At 51.8% G+C, this 19,825-nt stretch overlaps 1 protein-coding gene across 1 annotated transcript; it reads right to left on the bottom strand.

Annotated features, from left to right (window-relative positions):
• Window positions 1–8,806: 8,806 nt before the first annotated feature.
• LOC310912681 (cystathionine gamma-lyase-like) lies at window positions 8,807–17,672 on the bottom strand. Its single transcript, XM_083867438.1, has 12 exons — window positions 17,353–17,672; window positions 16,540–16,675; window positions 15,824–15,919; window positions 14,756–14,865; window positions 14,037–14,168; window positions 12,777–12,834; window positions 12,467–12,544; window positions 11,755–11,907; window positions 11,416–11,537; window positions 11,130–11,182; window positions 10,015–10,153; window positions 8,807–9,276 (listed from the first exon to the last, which is right to left on the bottom strand). Exons 1-12 carry the CDS (start codon window positions 17,638–17,640, stop codon window positions 9,268–9,270), a joined length of 1,374 nt encoding a protein of 457 aa, XP_083723564.1. The 5' UTR covers window positions 17,641–17,672; the 3' UTR covers window positions 8,807–9,267.
• Window positions 17,673–19,825: the final 2,153 nt, after the last annotated feature.

Genomic DNA, 19,825 nt, shown 5'->3' on the forward strand with positions numbered 1-19,825 from the left:
ATGGATCTTTTGGGGTTTGTGTTCCTCAGGAACCCGGAGCCACCTGTCCCTGCAGAGCCAGCGGGACAGTGACAGCCAGGGGAGTGTCCCTGTGTCCCTGCCTGGGCTGGGGCCACCACTGTGCCACCCCCAGAGTCATCCCCAGGGCCACCCCTGTGCCGCCCCATGTCACCCCCTATGCCACCTCCAGGGCCACCCCTGAGCTCTAAAAGAAGTTTCAGACCTGGTTGCTGTCATTTTCCTTTTATTCCCCCTTTCCCCTCCCTTTTTTTTTTCCTTTCCTTTCCTTTCCTTTCCTTTCCTTTCCTTTCCTTTCCTTTCCTTTCCTTTCCTTTCCTTTCCTTTCCTTTCCTTTCCTTTCCTTTCCTTTCCTTTCCTTTCCTTCCCTTCCCTTCCCTTCCCTTCCCTTCCCTTCCCTTCCCTTCCCTTCCCTTCCCTTCCCTTCCCTTCCCTTCCCTTCCCTTCCCTTCCCTTCCCTTCCCTTCCCTTCCCTTCCCTTCCCTTCCCTTCCCTTCCCTTCCCTTCCCTTCCCTTCCCTTCCCTTCCCTTCCCTTCCCTTCCCTTCCCTTCCTTTCCCTTTCCCTTTCCCTTTCCCTTTCCCTTTCCCTTTCCCTTTCCCTTTCCCTTTCCCTTCACTGACACCTTTCCTGCCCCGAGGTGGCATTTTGGAGGTGGAAAAGCAGTGGGAACATTTCAGGATTTAAAGGAATAAAATTCTCTGGCAGGCACAAAGCGCTCAGCCTTCCCTGTGCTCTTTGCCTGCTGAAATATTCAGAGCTTCTCATCTTTATCTTGTGTCCTACAAGGCCGCAGAGGGGCAGAGGTGACAGTGAGGGGCTGAGGTGACAGTGAGGGGCAGAGGTGACAGTGAGGGGCAGAGGTGACAGAGAGGGGCTGAGGTGACAGTGAGGGGCAGAGGTGACAGACAGGGGCAGAGGTGACAGTGAGGGGCAGAGGTGACAGAGAGGGGCTGAGGTGACAGTGAGGGGCAGAGGTGACAGACAGGGGCAGAGGTGACAGTGAGGGGCAGAGGTGACAGAGAGGGGCTGAGGTGACAGTGAGGGGCAGAGGTGACAGTGAGGGGCTGAGGTGACAGTGAGGGGGTGAGGTGACAGTGAGGGGCAGAGGTGACAGAGAGGGGCAGAGGTGACAGAGAGGGGCTGAGGTGACAGAGGGGGGCAGAGGTGACAGTGAGGGGCAGAGGTGACAGAGAGGGGCTGAGGTGACAGTGAGGGGCTGAGGTGACAGTGAGGGGCAGAGGTGACAGAGAGGGGCTGAGGTGACAGAGAGGGGCTGAGGTGACAGTGAGGGGCAGAGGTGACAGAGAGGGGCTGAGGTGACAGAGGGGGGCAGAGGTGACAGTGAGGGGCAGAGGTGACAGAGAGGGGCTGAGGTGACAGTGAGGGGCAGAGGTGACAGTGAGGGGCTGAGGCGACAGTGAGGGGCAGAGGTGACAGTGAGGGGCTGCTGTGACCCCACAGAAATCCCCCTTTGGGCTCAGGGCAGGCTCCAGAATCCCCAGGGAAGCTCCTGCCAAGGCCCAGGAGCCGGAGCCAGGGAAGTTCTGCAGTTCACAGTAAATATTTTTCTTTCCCCGGTTAAACACAGGCACTTTCCCCTTCCTCGGCAGGGCGATAAAAGCACATTTCAGTAAACAGGGCTCCAGAGGGATGTGCTCCTCTTCCAGCCCGGTTCATTCACTGCAGCAGCTCCTGAGGGAGGGACCCCAGAGCTCCCTCTGGAAACTCGGCACCTTCTCCAAACCTTCCCATTCCCAGCCTGTCCTGACTCCAGCTGTAAAAATAACCATTGAGAAAAAAAAGGAGATATTTATCTGTAATTAAAAAAAAAAAAAAAATAAAATAAAATAAAAAAAAGAGATACCGGTATGTAATTAAATAAAAAGGAGATATCTGTTTGTAATTAAAAAAAAAGATAATCTGTCTGTAATTAAAAAAAAAAAAAAGTAGAAATCTATCTGTAATTTTTAAAAAAGGAGATATCTGTCTGTAATTAAAAAAAAGGAGATATGTCTGTAATTAAATAAAAAGGAGATATCTGTCTGTAATTTTTTTAAAAAGGAGATATCTATTTGTAATTTTTTAAAAAAGGACATATCTGTCTGTAATTAAAAAAATAGGTATCTGTCTGTAATTAAAATAAAAGAGATATCTGTTTGTAATTTAAAAAAAAAAAGAGATATTTGTCTGTAATTAAATAATTAAATAAAAAGGAGATGTCTATCTGTAATTTAAAAAAAAAGACATATGTCTGTAATTAAAAAAGGAGATATCTGTAATTAAATAAAAAAGAGATATGTCTGTAATTTTTAAAAAAGGAGATATTTGTCTGTAATTAAATAATTAAATAAAAAGGAGATATCTATCTGTAATTTAAAAAAAAAAAAAAGATATATCTGTCTGTAATTTTTTTTAAAAAAAAGGAGATATCTGTCTCTAATTCCTTGCTCCATGGGTTTTTTTGATCCACGTTGATCCAACCCTAGAAATCCCCAAACCCCAAATCCTGGGCTGGATCCCTGTCAGGGATCCCCTGATAGGGAAGATGAAATTCCAGGAGTAAAAGGGTGATTTGAGGACAATAATTGGATTTTCATTAAGGGCACGCTCACAAACTGCTGCAGATTTCTGGAAGCCCATTTATATTTCCAGCCAGCAGCTGCCAAAATTAAATTCATTCCCAAATCAATCCCAGCCCTGTGGAAGTTTTACAGCTCCCTGTGGGATATTGTGTGTCTGGGGACTCTGAAAGTGCAGGATTTGAGGAATTTTTCCCCTCTTTGTCTGGCAGGGGTTGGAAAACCTTCCCAATAAAATCCTGCAGGGCTGGGGAGGTTTGGAATTAAACCCCAAAGCACTTGAACAAATCCAATGGGATTATTTCAATTAAAGGGAAGTGATTACAACAACCCTTATTTTCTTATTAGGGCGTTTAAGCAATGCTTATTAAAAGATTAGAAGATGCTGAGCCTTTGTAGGGCTCTCAAAACCACAGTTTGGAATATCCCTGGTTAAAGTTATTGCTGTTTAAATACTTCTGCCTAAAAATTACATTAATAAAAGTATTTTGGGACAAATTTGGGACAGCAGCTTTGAGAAGTCCTGAGGATCACCCATGGGCAGGGAAAACCCACCTGGCTTTGTAGAAAATGTTTTTTATTCCCCTGAAACAGAAGAAAAATCCCTTCAGTGTTCCCTGCTCTGCTCATTCTCCAGGCCAGGGCCAGGAGCTGCCAAGAGCAAATAATTCCCATTTCCATAGATGAGGAGATGAATCACTCCCGGTATTTTTAGCAGGTCATTAAGGGCTGGAAGGGATATTTGCAAACCGACTTGTGAGGGTTGGTGTGAGCACAACCTCGGGGAGAAAACACCAACAGAGGAACGGGAGGAATGGGAATTGCATCTCCAAGTCTGGAAGTGACAGGGAGGGAAGGGGATAAATGGGAGCCTGGAATGTGGGAGTAAAAGTGATGGGATTAGAATTAAAACTGTGAAAAATGTAGCAAGAGCAGATGGGGTGAAATAATTATTGTTTTGTCAGAAGCATCAGCACAGGTTATATGGGTGGAGAGGTCAGACAGGCTTTAGCAGCACTCTGTGGCAAAAGCTGAGAGGCTGAAAAGCATTTTTTAAGGTGTTGTAAACAAGAAATAGTTTGGCTTCTGACAGAATGGAGCTGAGTTTTACATCTCTTGTGTCTCGCCCTTCTATGAGACTGATGATGGAATAAAAGCTTTACAAACCCCTCTGAGCTGCCCCGTCTCTGCAGAGACGAGTTTTTCCAACAAAAGGCACCCAGGGCTTCTCCCCTGGAGGGAAACAATGGATCAGAGCACACAGGAAACCCCTGCCAGGCTGCCCAGGATGAGATTTCAGCAGCTCCGAGCTCCAGATGGAAAAGGACCCTCAGTGCCAGCCTGGGCTGGGCTCTGGCAGCTCTGGGAGGGTAAATCTGGCTCCATCTTCATCAGCTCCCTCAGCACCTGTCAAATGAAGGGCTCTGCTTGGAGCCTCAAAGGCAGAAAGGCTCTGCAGCAGCCAGGGGAGGGAGCACAGGGAATTAATGTCTCCTCTGAGAGGGAAATTTGGTGTCAGAGGTGACAAAACACAACTCAGGGTGCCTGAATCCCTGAGAAAGCAAAGCTGGTGCCTCCTAATCTGACACTGAACACAATCCCCAGGGCCTTCATTCCCAAAAAACAGAGTTCAATCCTCACCAGGGACTGAAACATCCAACCAGTGACAGAAAATCAGGGAATGGTGGGATCAGCCCTGGGCCCTCCCCACACCCCTGCAGAGCCCAGGGCTTTGGTTTGGATTTTTCTTTGAGGAATGGATTTAATAGGGAGCAAATTGAGTTGAACCTTTGCTGCAAATGCAGGCATTTGTTTCCTGGAGTCTCAGGGGAGTTTCCATGAATTATCCTCAGCCCCATGGCCAAGCTGGAAAGGAATTTGTATCCGAGGGAAGAGGAGCAAGTCACAGGGAGATGCAGGGTGGGCTCCAGATACAACAGAAGGAAGGAACTTGATTCAGGGTTTAGGATCAGAAGTGATCAGGGCTTTGCCAGGCTGGGAAGTGTCTCTGAACATTCCAGGCCCCCTGGGGAAGCCGGGCCAGGGCCAGGCTGTTCCTGCCTGGGCTCAACCCACTCCAAACCCACCGTGGCTCCTCCTGCCAGGTGTCCTGGGGCTCCCCTGAGCCCAGCCCAGAGCCTGGAGCACCAAAACTCCTTTTCCACATTCCTCCTTTCCCCTGAGCAAGGCTGAGCTGGAGCTCTGTGGGCCTTCACCTCCTGCTTTGCTCCTGCAGGGGCTGGAGGTGGAAGGAGAGCTCTGGTGGCCCTGGACTCCTGGGAAGAGCTCCCAGAGAATCCCTGCTGGATGCAGCTCTGGGAATGCAGAGCTCTGGCTGCTGGCAAAGGAAAGGCTCCAGGGAATTGCTGCCTGTGCCTCACGTGAGATTTGGTGTTAGGGACCAAAGTGAGTCCAAAACAAACCTCTGGAAAAGGCAGCAGCGTGGGTGAAAAGCTGGGAAAGCAGGAGAGCAGCACAGGTCTCCAGGTTCAGGCATTTCTGGGGAGCTGGGGCTGGCCCTGGAGCCCTGGCAGTGCCCAAGGCCAGGCTGGACACTCAGAGCAGCCTGGGACAGTGGGAGGGGTCCCTGCCATGGCAGGGGTGACACTGGAGGGGATTTGAGGTCCCTTGTTATTCCTGTTTCCTCAGGGAAAGGGGGAAGGACAAGGGGAGCTCTCCCCCACCACGGGCAGGACTCACCCCCGAGGGAAACACACCCTGAGCCCAAGGACAGCACAGCACATCCCAAAAGCAGCCAGAGAAACCCAAGGCCATCGAGGGAAAGGTCTGGGAAGCAGCAGGAGCAGCTCCCTGTGACACCCTGGGGCACTTCCCTCTCCACACAAGTGTTTGCTGTGCAATCTCCAACGGTGGCGTCCCGAAATTCTGAACCCAAACTCCCCATCCCCTGATCCCAGATGCTGCAGAAATGAGTTGAGAGCTGGCTGCTGGGATGAAATCCCTCCCCAGAAACTGCCCGTGGCTTTGACAGGGAGCCTGGGAACAGAGCACAGGGCCTGTGGCTGGACTGGCTCTGGCTCTGCTCTTCCCTGAGTGTCCAAGTGAGAAAATTCCTTTTACGTTCATCTGTCCTCGTGGAAGCCTGGAAGGGGAGAAGAGATAAATTATTATAAATGATGAACAACATCTAAATATAATTCCTTCATTCTCAGCGCCTTTGTGACACGCTCCCTTGGGAAATATTCCCAGCTGAAATGGAATTCTGCCCCGTTCCTCACAGATCTCCCATTGCTCTTGTGAAACAGCACTCAAAGCCAGCAGTGACAGTGTTGGTGTCCTGCTCAGAACAAAACAGGCAGCTTGGAAAAATGCAGGCAGACAGGGAAACACTGGGAAAAACCCCACTCTAAGGGTTAAACTTCCCTTCCCCAGCACTGCAGCTGCTCTGCATAAAGATCCATCACGGTGGGATGTGTGTGAAATAAAATACGGGTTTGCAAGAGAAGGAAAATGAATTTTCAGTGGTGTTTAAAGGGTTAGAAATGATGGCTGAAAACTTGGGAGGGAACACCTTTCAATTCCAGCCCTGGAAACTTGGGAGGGAACACCTCTCAATCCCTGCTCTGAAAACTTGAGAGGGAACATCTTCCAATTCCTGCCCTGAAAACTTGGGAAGGAGCACCTTTCAATTCCTGCCCTGAAAACTTGGGAGGGAATATCTTTCAATTCCTGCCCTGAAAACTTGGGAGGGAACACCTTTCAATTCCTCCCCTGGAAACCTGGAAGGGAACACCTTTCAATTCCAGCCCTGGAAACTTGGGAGGGAACACCTTCCAATTCCTGCCCTGAAAACTTGGGAGGGAACCCCTTTGAATTCCAGTCCTGAAAACCTGGGAGGAAACACCTTCAAATTTCTGCCCTGAAAACTTGGAAAGAGAACACCTTCCAATTCCTGCCCTGAAAACTTGGGAGAGAATCCCTTTCAATTCCTGCCCTGCTCCATCATTCCAGGATCCAGCTGCTGGGACACTGTGGGACACAGGGTGGGATTGCTGGGGATGGATCCCTGTGGGATATTCCAGGATTCTGTCAGGCTGCCAGGCTGGGAGCCACAGCTCCAAATCCATTTCCCAACATCCTTTTAAGCAAGGCAGGAAAAAAAAAATAAATCAATATTTCCCTACTGATTAGATGATAGAAGGGAGGAATGAAAACTGCATTTGTCAGTCAGCTACTGCACACAGCAGCAGATAAAATAATTATGGAGCAATTCTGGGGCTCAGGCTCATCCCAGTGATTCATGGGGATGTTGGGAAGTTGTGCTGGGACCGAAGGGCATCTGGAGTTTGTGCCTTGGAGCCCACTCAACCCATAAATAAAAGGGTGGGAGCTGTGACTCCCAGCCCTGCAGCAGCCCCACATTGCCATGGGGTGTCCAGGGACAGGGAGGGGCAGTGCCAGAGCTCCAGAGTGGCCCTGGATTGGGAATGGGGAGCTTGGCACTCCTGGGTGTTCCTGTCCTGGTGACACAGGGAGAGCAGGGACAGAACCTTCCTGTAAATGAAACCCCGAGTTTCTAAGAACTCCTCTGACTAATGTGGCTCAGCCTTGGCTGGAGAGCACAAAACCCTTCATCAAAGGCAGTGAGAAATGCCAGAGAAAGCTCAAATCCAGGGAATGTGAGGCTGGGAGGGAGCAGGCTGACCCCAGCACTGGGAATGCTGGGCTGGAGCCAGGCCCTGCCTGGGGCTTAGCTGGGCTGGGCTCAGGGCTCAGGGCTGGGTCTTGGTTTCCCAGGGAGATAAAGGTGTCCTGGGCCAACACGAGGGAAAAGAAACTCCCCTGGAAGGGCAGAATCCAATCCGCGGCATCAAATCCAAGGAAAACTGCACCCTCTGGGCTTCAGAACCACGGAATATGTGAATATGGGAAATTCAACATATTCAACAAGCCAGATCTGGGCTCAGCCCAGAGCAGGGGCACGGGGGGGGTCCAGGGAAATCATGAACCAGGAGATAGTGTTGATCTGAAACATCAAATCCAAGGAAAACTGCACCTCCTGGGCTTCAGAACCACAGAATATGAGAACTACAACCCAGATCTGGGGTCAGCCCAGAGCAGGGGCACAGGGGCAGCTCCAGGGAAATCATGAATCAGGAGATACTGAAAGATCCCCAAAGATTCTCACCCGCTCAGAGGGATGGAATCATGGAACATCCTGAGCTGGATCCCACAGGGATCCTCCAGCCCCAGTCCTGGCCCTGCACAGACACCCCAACGATGCCACCCAGTGCCTGAGCACTGTCCAAGCAGCCCCTGAGCTCTGGGAATGAGAGAGAAACTCTGGATAACCAGTGTTTGAGGAGCTCACTGCGTTCTCCACAACCTCCCTAAAAAGAGACCAGGACCTGGCAGGTCCCAAGCTCAGGCTGATATCCCAAGAAAAATCATGGAACAGTTCATTGAGATTTTCCCTGCTGGCAGAGTTCTCTGTCCTTTCCCCAAATAAAGGGGAGAAGGGGAATCCAGGGCAGCAGGAGGCTGAGGAAGCACAGCAGCTTCTCCTTCCATGGGAGATGTTCCTGGGACACCAAAGCAGACTCTGCTGCTCCCCACAGGCAGCACAGGCCCCCTGGAAAATCACCTGGATCTGAGGGATTTCCCATGGAGGGGCTTTGGGAGCTGAGCTGGTGTCACCCCCTGGAGGGACAAGGGGAAAAGGGGGAAATGGATCCCAGTGCAGAGGGCAGGGAAGGATGGGAGATTGGGAAGGAATTCCTGGCTGGAATGGAATTCCCAGAGCAGCTGTGGCTGCCCCTGGATCCCTGGCAGTGCCCAAGGCCAGGCTGGACATTGGGGTTGGAGCAGCCTGGGACAGTGGGAGGTGTCCCTGCCATGGCAGGGCTGGCTCTGGAGGGGATTTAAGGTCCTTCCCAACCCAAACCAGTCTGGGGTTCTGTGGAATGAGGAGGTTTGGGTGGGACACCTTCAGTTTGGTTTTGTCAGGATTTAATCCCTCTGTGCAATGAGGTTTATTGTGGGTCTGCCCAATACAGAATTGTCCTCAATTCCATCCCCTCTGCTCAGCTCCATCCTCTCTCCTCAGCTCCCTTCCCTTTCTCCTCTCCTGCCTTCCCCCAGGAAAATTCCCACAGCTCCAGGGTCACTCCATCCCCTGATTTTGGATAATTCTGAACACAAGGAGCACGTGCACATGGGAATATAAAGCAAGGAAAGGAAAAGTGTGTTTTAATTAAAATGATGCCAATCATTCCCACAGCCCGTTTTTATTTTTTTTTTCTTGAAAGAAACAAAGATTCCCCTTTAGAAAGTTACTAGTTTACAGTTGTTGGATTTTCACTTCATCTTCAATGTTGTATAAAAACATCAAGAGAAGAAAAAGCTCTAAAGTGAATCTCCAACGTAATTAAAATAAAGCTGAGCTCAGTCAAGGCTTTGAGCTGAGCTGATGGGTGAGAAGAGAAAGAAAGAAAGACCTGAGAGCTGTAACAGGAGCCAGCCCTTGTGTCCCACAGAGCTCCTGGCCCCAGGGAGAGCCCAGGCTGTGCCCAGCACACCCTGCACAGCCAGGGACAGCCCCAGGAGCCCAGGCTGCAATTCCCAAAGGCAAAGCAACAGTGGTTTGGTTCTCCGTGTCCTCGTCCACAGCCACGTCCAGTTCCAAGATCCTTTTTGACCCTCAAGGTTTATGCAAACTGCAGGGAGGAAAGGGAGGGGTCATTGTGCTCTGCCCCTCCATACAAACAGATTTTTATTTTCCTTTTCATAAACAAAAGTCACATTTTAGCATTAGAGTCTCTTCATGCTGGCAGAGAGAAATATGTGGAGTTACTGATGAGGATTTTCCCTCTCATAAAAAAATCCAAAATTTCCCCCAATAAAAAACAACCACACACAGAGAAAGAGAAAACACATCCCAACTGCTCCTGAATCCATGGAAAGCTGTGCCTGGGACATCCCAACTGCTCCTGAATCCATGGAAAGCTGTGCCTGGGACATCCCAACTGCTCCTGAATCCACAGGGAACAGCCTGGGACATCCCAACTGCTCCTCAATCCACAGGGAAGAGCCTGGGACATCCCAACTGCTCCTGAATCCACAGGGAACGGCCTGGGGCAGCCCAACTGCTCCTGAATCCACAGGGAACGGCCTGGGGCAGCCCAACTGCTCCTGAATCCACAGGGAACGGCCTGGGGCAGCCCAACTGCTCCTCAATCCACAGGGGACTGTCCCTGGGGCATTCCAACTGCTCCTGAATCCATGGAAAGCTGTGTCTGGGACATCCCAACTGCTCCTCAATCCATGGGAAGCTGTGCCTGAGCAGGGCACCAAACAGGGAAACCTCAAATCCACCCCCAGGGTCTCTCTGGGAGCTGAGGGCTCAGCCCATGGGAAGGTCTGGGATTATTTTTGGGAGGGAACACCCCACTCACCGCAGCCTCCAGGGCCTGGTCCAGGTCTGCCAGCAAATCCTCCTCGTCCTCCAGCCCCACCGAGAGGCGGATCAGGGTGTCACTGATTCCCAGAGTTTCCCTGACATCCTCAGGCACCGACTTGTGGGTCATGGTGGCCCTGAGGGGATAAAAAACCTCCTTTATCTCAAGGATTTGGGACTTTTCTGGTTCCCTGCCAGCAGCCCTGAAGTGGCAGCAGGGTCTGACACCTCCCTGTCCCACTGCTGGGACCCCACAGATGCAAAGAGCTGCTGGCAGCAGTTCCTGGAATGATGGGAATGCTGACAAGTCAGGGAATTGCACCTCCAGGTTGTATTTCCAGGACACAAATTATTAATAAAAGTGGATACTTAAAATTCTGGGCCTAGAAAAGGAGAGAATGCTTTTCCTCTTCCTTCCAGAGCTGTTTTTCTATTCCACAGAAGCTCTGCAAGCTCCAGTACCAAATCCCTGGTTCCATTTCTGGTTCCTCAGATCCCTTCTCAAACTGCCCCAAACGACTCTGGAGGGTTTATTCTCTCCACTGCAGAGGATACAAGCAAGAAGGGATTTCCCCATGTGCTCAGTCACTCAGCAGCTCCTTTCAGCTGCTGGAGGGGGGCAGGATTTGTGTTAATCTGAAATCAATAAGTGAAATGATTGAACATTTAAATATAGTCATTAATTTAGTCATTAATTTCCATGTACCTTTTCAAAAAGCAAATTGGCTTTGAGTAACAGAATGAAAATCCAGTTTTGGGCAGTTTAAACCCCCCCAGGAGGCCCTGCAGGGAGGCAGAGGCAGCTGGGTGCACACAGTGCCCCTGTGTGAGCAGGGCAGGGCATTCCTCAATCCAGCTGCTCCTTATCCCAGCACTCAGCAGCTTCTGGGGTTGTCCTCATGGACAGGAGCTGTGCCTCAGCCCTCCAGGCAAACTCCCTCATCCCTGCACTCCCACAGAATTCCCTCCCTCTGGAATCTGCCCTGGCCTCCTGCTACACAACAGGCCCTGAGTTCTGCTAAAGGCAAACCAGCTCTGGGGGCTGGAAAACTGTGGGGATTTTGTGGTGCTCTGGAGCTTTTTGGGGCTGTGAAGAGGGAAGGATGAACTTACGGGTGCTCTGCCAGGCTCTCGAAGCCACCCAGGCTCAGACCCACGGAGAACATCTGTGGGAGAGAGGGAAGGAGGTTATGGATGCATGGAAAGAGAGCTGATGGAATCAGGGACTATCCTGAGTTGGAATTGCCCCCAGGGATCACTGATCCAGCCCCTGTCTCATGAACAGATTATCCAATTCAGAGTGGGGCACACCCACAGGACTTGGCAAGAGAAGCCACTTCCACCCTCCCCCAGCAGGGCAGTTTCAGCTCCCCCTGAGGGTGATTTTATTGCCCTTTACCTTCAGGTTGTTGAGGAAGGTGAGGGCATTTTCTCCTCTCCCTTTGATGTAGAAGCTCAAGACTCCTGAAACACCTGAGTTCTGCTTCTTTGTCAGCTCGTACTGGGGGTGGGAAGGCAGCCCTGGAATGGGGAGAGTTGGGAGAATTCCCAGTGAATTCCAGTGCAGAGCTGGGGCAGCTCAGCCTCACCTGAGTGACCCAACCTGAGCCACGGGGCACCACAGCTCCCAATCCCTCCCTGGGGTGTCCCCAAACCCTCCCCTGGGATGTCCCCAAACCCCTCCCTGGGATGTTCCCAAGTCCTTCCCCTGGGATGTTCCCCATCCCTGCCCACCCACCTGGGTAAATGACCTTCTCCACCAGGTGATGACATTCCAGGAATTTGGCCACAGCCAGGGCGTTCTGGAAGTGCAGCTTCATCCTGATGTGCAGAGTCTTCAGCCCACGGTTACACATGTAACAGTCAAAGGGGGAGGGAACAGCTCCCAGGGCTGTGGGAACAGAATTCCACAGAAATTTCCACAGAATCCCACAGCAGTGTTGGTGTTTTGCACTCAGCAAAGCCAAACACGTCCCCATCTCCAGCATCTCTGAGGTCAGAACAAGTGGGAAGACACCCCAGGCAATCTCTGCTCCTCATCTCCCACACTGGGGAGCCAATTAATGAGGCCAATTAACAGGCCCAGGCCTCAAGGATTACATTTATTGGGCACAGTGCACCTCCCCTGCTGTAGGCAGAGGGCACAACCCTGGACAGGAATTTATTCCTGACAATGAAGAGGCTGGAAAATTGCTGGGATCATCAGAGACAGGGAAATTCTGCACTGGGCACATCCTGAGGGGAGAGTGAGTTTCAAATTGCAGGTCCCTCAATGTCCCTCATTTTATTGGAGTTTTACCTGTTGGAGTTTTTTGTAATTGAACTTTTCTCTGTCCTGCCCATTAAGGTCACATTCCCAGGCAGATTCCCCACTTGTGTTTCCCACCCTCCCCAGCAGGAGCTGTGGATGTGAGCAGGATTCCTGTCAGCAATTCCCACTCTGGACTTACCAGACTGCAGGAATTTGAGCTCATTGTAGAGTTCTTCATTATTTACAGAGATCACACCTATGAGAACATCACTGTGCCCTACAAGAGACAAGAATGGGATCAGCTGCTCCAGGCTCCTGCCACACACCCCCAGGTGTTGATAAAACCCCTGGGACACCTCCCACCATCCCAGGCTGCTCCAGCCCCAGTGTCCAGCCCGGCCCTGGGCACTGCCAGGGATCCAGGGCCCTCCCCACCCTCCCAGGCAGGAATTCCTTCCCAATCTCCCACCCAGCCCTGCCCTAAGGATGTGCTCAACTCTCACACTCACCGTTGATGTATTTGGTTGCAGAAGTCATACAAATATCAGCCCCCAGGGCCAAAGGACGCTGAAACAAAAGGAAAATAACATCCTAAATCAAGCCTGGGTTCATTCCCAGCCATTCCAAAGGGCTGTGAGCTCACACAGGAAAAAAGAGAGGAGAAACAAACACAAACCCCTGAGGATGACAACAGAACAAGGGCTAAAAGCAGCAGGACAGGGAGACACTCTGAATTCAAGGGAAGCACAAGAAGATGGGATTTAAAAGCTCCCACAGGCTCCAGGGAGAGGAGACTGAGCACATCCCACACCCAGTGCACAGCTGGGATAAAACAGTTCTGGAGCTCAGCTGGGGCAGGGACAGGCCACGGCATTTACCCCAAAAAGTGCATTTCCATGGGAGATGGAGGACTCAAACTGCCAGGCAAAGGAATTGCTGTGTTTGCCAGGTGTTGGAGATCCTGCCCTGGAGGAGCTGAGGAGATGAGGAAAGGAGGTTCCTCTGGCATTTCTCTCTCCCCTCAGCTCCCAGCTCTGCCCAGGAGCCTCCTCAAGTGAGACAAACCAGGGGCTGGATGGGCAAGAGCTGGTGAGCAGTGCCAGGTTTTTAATTAATCACTAATTAAAGCACTTTGCATGTGGTATCAACACTCTAAAGAGTGAGGGGTACCACTGTTAAAACAGAACAGAACAGGAAGATTCGAGCCCACAGAGAGATCAGCAACACTTAGAAGTTCATTATTGTGAAGTGTTTGCAAAACTTAAATCTCTTCACTTCACATCTTCCAGTTATCAATACAGCAAAGTTCTGGCAGCTGTTATAAATGAAGTTTTAAATTTCCAAGCCAAATATTCATCAGAATATTGAAGAAAAGGGGTAAAACCCTCCTTAAATTGGATGTCTCAAAGAAAGACTGGACAAGGGTGGTTTGTATTGTTTTTCTTCCACTGCCTACTGGTTTTTGCCTTTGTGCCTCAGAACAGCTCAGGAACAGCACCTACAGGAGAATTGCTATAAAAAGCCCAAAGTTAAGGAACACTTGAACTGTTCTGATTTCCATCAGGAAGAACAGAATTCCATGATTTCTGAGGGACAGACACCCCCTTCACTGGGGCACCACCAGAGGCCCCTGGGCTGGGGCTGGAACTGGAGCAGGTGATTTTACAACACAGAGACCAAAACTGCAATTCTTTGGTGCTGCTCCCCCATCCAAGAGGGGTCTCCAGCCCCACTGGGACAGGTGACAGTCCTGTCCTTTTTCCACATACCTGGAAATATGGAGACATCAAGCTGTTGTCCACTGCCAGCAGCACCCCTGGGTGTCTATGCACCACGTCTGCACAGGCCTGGATGTCGATCACCTTCAGCGTGGGGTTCGTGGGGGTCTCCAGCCAAACCAGCTGCACAAACCCAAAAAAACTCCAGGTCAGAGAGTTCCCAGGGCTGGGCTGAGCCCCAGGGCTCTGGGTGTTCCTTGGGGCAGCTCCCCGTGGGGTCTGTGGGCACGGGCAGGGCCCTGCCAGAGTCAGGGGAGGCTTCAGCCGCTTCCTCCAGGCTCAGGGAGGTTTCCCTTCCCCTGGGCTTGTGCCACCCCAGAGCTCCCAGCTGGAGCAGGGCTCCCACAGCCAGGACAGAGCCTCTTCCCAAAGCCTTTCCCAGCTGAGCTCCCTTTCCTGGGGCAGGGATCACCCACCCAGAGCCTGGAGCAGCCCCAGCCCCGAGTTCCCTCGGCTCCTTCTCACCTTTTCCCTTCCCTCCTCCCTCTCTCCAGGGGTTTGGCCCTTCTCTGGGTGTTTTCCATGACTTTCCCTCCTCTCTCTCTCCAGGGGTTTGGCCCTTCTCTGGGTGTTTGATATTCTGGATCCAGCTGTGTCCCCAGCCTCCCCCTCACCCCAACACACCCCTGACCCAACAGGGGCAAGGATTTAACCTTTTAACAGGAGCAACAATTTCACATCCCTTTAAAACCCATTTCCCTCTCCCCTACCTTAGTCTTTGGTGTAATTGCAGCTTCCAGGCATTCTGGTTTTGTGCAGTCAACATAATGCACTTCCCAGTTATAATCCTTTTTTAGTTTCTCAAATAATTGTCTCGTGCCTAAAAAGAAAAAAAAATCAGAAAATGAAACAATGAAACAACTTCCTTCACTTTCACTCCCTGCTCTCCAGCCTCTTGCCTCCTGCAGGCACAGACAGGAGGGCACAGCTTTATGCTGCACACCACAAATGGCACAGTTATCTCTTCTCTATTTACATAAAGTTTAAAGATTGTTGTGGATTTAATGATCATAAAACAGTGTGAATAATGTGAATATGGGATGAGAGTGATTTAGGAAGTACTCGAGATCAGTGTGGGGTTTATGATCAGGAAATGAATCAGAAGAAGAATCAAGGGGGAGACTCCAGCTACTGTTCCCCATCATTCCATTAGAAATGATTCCTTCCTGTCTTTGAAGCCTTTCCCTGGGAGATCAGAAGAATCCAGCAGCAACAGCTGATCAATGGATGTGCAGCCCTCACTGCCAGGAAACACAGCCTGGATTAAAAATTAACTGATCCCAGGGACTCAGTTTTCCACCTGAGCATGGATGGAACACGGAGGTGGATTCTGTGAGCTGAAGGAAACACCTGAGTGGTGTTTGGGTGGTTCTTTTGTGATAAACCCTTTCTTTGTAACAAACCAAACCAGAGGAGAAGCCATGAAATTCCCCCCTGCAGAAACCAGGTTGGGGGAGTGTGCCAGGGGCTGGAGCAGGGACAGCTCTGCTCTGGGGACAGCCAGGAGGACAGAGTGTCACAGCAGGGTCACAGCAGTGTCACAGCAGGGTCATAGCAGTGTGACACACAGCAGGGCCAGCCAGGCTGCCCCGGGACCTGCAGGGAGCTCACCCTGCTGAGGGACTCTGGCACAGCTGGGGACACTCTGCACTGGGGATGGATAAAAACAGGCTCACAGAACACTGAGCTCCTGGGTGGGAAATTCAGAGTTCCTGAGAGACACAGACAGGTTTGATCCCCTGCACAATGAAAACTGAAACCACAGGTGCTGTACCCACCTGAATAGACATCATCTGTGCAGACAATTTTGTCCCCTGCCTTCAGCAGGTGACAGATGTTCATAATTGCTCCCATGCCAGAGGAATAAGCCAAACCTGGAAGAGAAAGGACTCCGTGTTTGACGTGACACAACAAGCCAGATTTGCTTTGACCTTCCTCACTTTGCCTCTGAAGAGAACCTGATCTGTCACTGCCTCACTGGGAACGTGGAGCCAGAGAAAGCAGGAGCTGGATGTGCCCAGCCTGGAACCAGCATGGACACTGGGACAGACTGGGAATGGACTGGGAACACACTGGGACAGACTGGGAATGGACTGGGAACACACTGGGACAGACTGGGAATGGACTGGGAACACACTGGGACAGACTGGGAATGGACTGGGAACACACTGGGACAGACTGGGAATGGACTGGGAAGGGACTGGGAACAGGGGCTGCTGCTCCCACTGCCCCCAGGGCTGCTGCACAAGGCTGGATCCAGCTCAGCCGAGGCATCAGCCACAGTGAGGGAGCAGGAGAGAAACCCAGGGATGGAGCTGGACTCTCCTGAATGAGAAGTGCTGGACTCTTCCCCACCTTGGAGCTGCTCCTGCCCACAGCCAACAGCCAGAGCCATGGTCACAGAATCCTGGAATGGACCCCAAAGCCCCCCCAGTGCCATGGGCAGGGACACTCCCACTGTCCCAGGCTGCTCCAAGCCCCACGAGGTGCTCACAGAATTTGGCTCCATCAGCAGCAGCCAGGCTTGACCAATCCATGAGCTCCTCTTGGCTTTTGGCTCCATCCAGGGTGCCCACAACCTCCTCCAGGATGTGCCTGCTGGGGTTCCCAAACCGGGTGTACACATAATGCTGGGGTGGGAATAAAAAACAAACATCAGAGAGAGCACTGGGAAAGTCTGGAGCAACAGCAGCTCTGGGTTCCTCAGAGAGCCCTGGCTGAGGGCCCCCAGCTCCTCCCAGAGCAGCAGGAGTGTCCTGGCACAACACCCAGCTGGGTGTCCCCACTGGAGAAAGGGGACAAGGAGCCACATCTTCCTGCCCGTCCCCAGACACCCCCTGTGGGCCCTGGGGGGGACAGGGCCCTGCAGAGCCCAGCCATGCCCAGAGTGCCAGGCTGGGTCAGGCTGGAGGGACCATGAGGTGCCCTGGTCCTGTCCCTGCTCAGCCCAGGGCACGGGGTGGTGGCCAGGCAGTTCTGGGCATCTCCACTGAGGGAGACCCCACAGCCCCTCTGGGGGGAATTCTCAGGAAAATCTGTGTCCATCTCCATCACAACCCCTTTAAGAAGTGCCACAGGACAACTCCTCCCCATGAGGTCTTGAAAGCCCAAACTTTCCTCTGGCAATGGCTCATTAAACCACAGGTTTAACGCAAATTCTGGAAAGATGTAATGAGGAAGAAAAAGCTCCCGCATGTGTCCCGTTCTCTCAGGGGACAGAAGGACAGGGAGAATCTCTCAGATTCCCCTTCCCGGCCCCACCGCCTCCTGTTCCCCGGGCCGGGCCACTCTCCGTGTCCCCGCTCACCTGCTTCTTCCAGCGCTCCTCCCGCTTGTTCTTACAGAAATCATCCTGCCTGTTCCTACAGAGATCCTCCCTCTTGTTCTTACAGAGATCCTCCTGCTTGTCCTTCCCGAGATCCTCCTGCTTGAAGCTGGCGGTGAGCGTGATGGGCGGCACCACGGCCCTGGAATTCCACTGCTCGGGCTCCTGAGCGTAGTGGATGGCGATGGTGGCGAAGTGAGGGAAGGGCGGCTGGAAGCCGTCGCAGCAGAGCCAGGAGGAGGAGGAGGAGGAGCAGCACCTGTGGGCCATGGTGGCGGTGGCGGGTCTGTGAGGCGCCCTCAGCCCGCCCGCATTTACACACCCCGCGGGCTCGCCGGGGGCGGGCCCCTCGCGCCTTCCCATTGGCTGCGCCTCCTGGCGCGTGGTGCCCCCGCGCTCTCCTATTGGTTGCCGGAGGGGGCGGGAACCCCCGCGCTCTCCCATTGGCTGGCGGCGGGGCGGGGCGGGGCCGGCCCGCTGAGGGGAGTCCGCGCGCCGGCCGCTGAGGGGCGCCCGCGCGCCGCGCTCTGAGGGGCGGCGGGTGGAGCGCCTTTACCCTGGGAATAACCGGGAATAACCGGGAATAATCCCTCGGCACGCCGCTGACCCACAGGGCGATGCTATCGAACGGGCAAAAGGACAGCGTGTTCTGTGCTCCTGGTGTGGCTTTATCTCCCTTACTCCCAAGCGATTCCCCCTCAGTGACCAGCAGGAGCGGAGGTGAGGGACAGAGAGAGGAGAACCTCTGCCCACAGGCATTAAATGTGGGAACGGGCTCTTCCTGCCATCCATCCCTGCCCGGGGATGCTGCCCTGTAAACACGCCAAAGCCGCCAATTAGTGGCAAAACACCGTACAAAAACCCGGCCTTGCTGACAGAGGTGGTGGCACCAGCCGTGCCCTCAGCGCTGTGAGTCACATCCTCAAAGCCCGAGGAAAAACCCCCCGGCCGGGCATAAATCACACCCCAGGGCAAACACACAGGAGTGTGTCAGCCTGGGAGTGCTCCTCAGAGCCTGATTGATACAGCTCTTAACAACAACCAGGGAGAAAATCCTCCAGACACACAAACAACAACAAGCGAGCAGGAGTAACCATTTTTCTTTCCCAAAGCAGGAGTCAAAAAGTGAATAAAATCCAGGCTGACAGTGCAGCAGGTAGAAGGTCATCAACCTTGCCAGGGAAGGCACTGACAGGGGTGGGATAAAACACACAAAATCAGTGTCTGCTGGGTTTGTCCTTCCTTTCAACAAAACACACAAAATCAATGCCCGGTGGGTTTGTCCTTCCTTTCAACAGGGTAACAACCTGTGCAGGCAATCCTCCCCTTAGATGGGTTTGATTTTTCCTTTTCAGAAATTAATGCTGGAAATTATGCCAGCACATCTCCACTGAAGATAAATTTCTTCTCCTCGCCCTCCCTTCTCCTGTCTGTGGTGGTCACTCTGCTAACAGCTGTCCCCACATTGAATGCATTTCAAGGATATTGCTAATGAAGGCAGTAGTAATTGTACAAATCTAGAAATTCCACCTAAAAATGAGGATTTGGCAGAGAGAACGTTCACTGCAATATGTGAAACAACCTCTAACCCCTGAGTTCAGTCCCTCAGGTTCCAGCAGATCTCTTTGGAGGAACAGGGCAGGTGTTAAGAGAAGCTGCTCTGTGAGCTTTACACTGAAACCACTGCTAGGGGATGTCACTGTAGGATATGAAATGGACAATACACGCACAGTCAAGTCATCAGGGCAAAAAGAGGGAAGTTTATTTCCCTACTTTGATTTCCATAGATTTTGGACAATGGTCATGAGGTTGACACCTCTCCAACCTACAAGCCCATCAATTGTCCTTCCTCCAGAGAGGAACGATAAACAAGAACAACAGTTTACAATAAAATCACTTCTGTTTACACAAAAATCTGTGAGAAACTCCACTACAAAAACGCAAACATCGGAAGGCTGAAAAAGATCAGAGCACCAAGAGAATGCTCTGGATGCAGCCCAAAATAACATTTCTCACTCTCAGCTGTGGATACACCTCAGTGCAGCAGCAGTTCTCTGAAATCCCAAAGGAAATCTGGGATGAGTGGTAAACTCTGCATGCACTGTGTGGGAATAACTGGGATTTATTGGTGAAAATAACACTATCAAGGCCCGAAACATTTGCCTCGACACTGAGTGGAACGTTGATCATTTTGAAACGCATCTGATGAAATTCCTGACACTGTGCTTATAATGCTGGAAGGGACCCCATTGGTATGAGGACTCTTTGTGGTCCCATACTCACAGACTACACCACTACAGAATAGGAAACCACTCAAAAAGCTGTGTTTGTAACAAATTCAACAGTTCCGCTCCTGTCACAGCCCCTGAATTACTGCAATGCACGTACACATCCCATCAAGGCTTACTGCTCGCTCCTACTGGAATAAACTTGGCACTGGTGAAAAGATTCCTGC

Source organism: Zosterops lateralis (assembly GCF_965231275.1).
Source record: "Zosterops lateralis genome assembly, chromosome: 9".
Taxonomy (NCBI): domain Eukaryota; kingdom Metazoa; phylum Chordata; class Aves; order Passeriformes; family Zosteropidae; genus Zosterops; species Zosterops lateralis.

Bases quoted from the DNA above. Each gene is read 5' to 3' on its own strand.
- LOC310912681 (XM_083867438.1), bottom strand. From the start codon at position 17,640: ATGGCCCACAGGTGCTGCTCCTCCTCCTCCTCCTCCTGGCTCTGCTGC. The intron at 11,183-11,415 runs GTAAAGGGCAAT...TCTCTCCCACAG, and splicing joins CCTTCCTCAACAACCTGAAG to ATGTTCTCCGTGGGTCTGAG. The intron at 10,154-11,129 runs GTAAGTTCATCC...TTATCCCCTCAG, and splicing joins GAGAGCCTGGCAGAGCACCC to GGCCACCATGACCCACAAGT.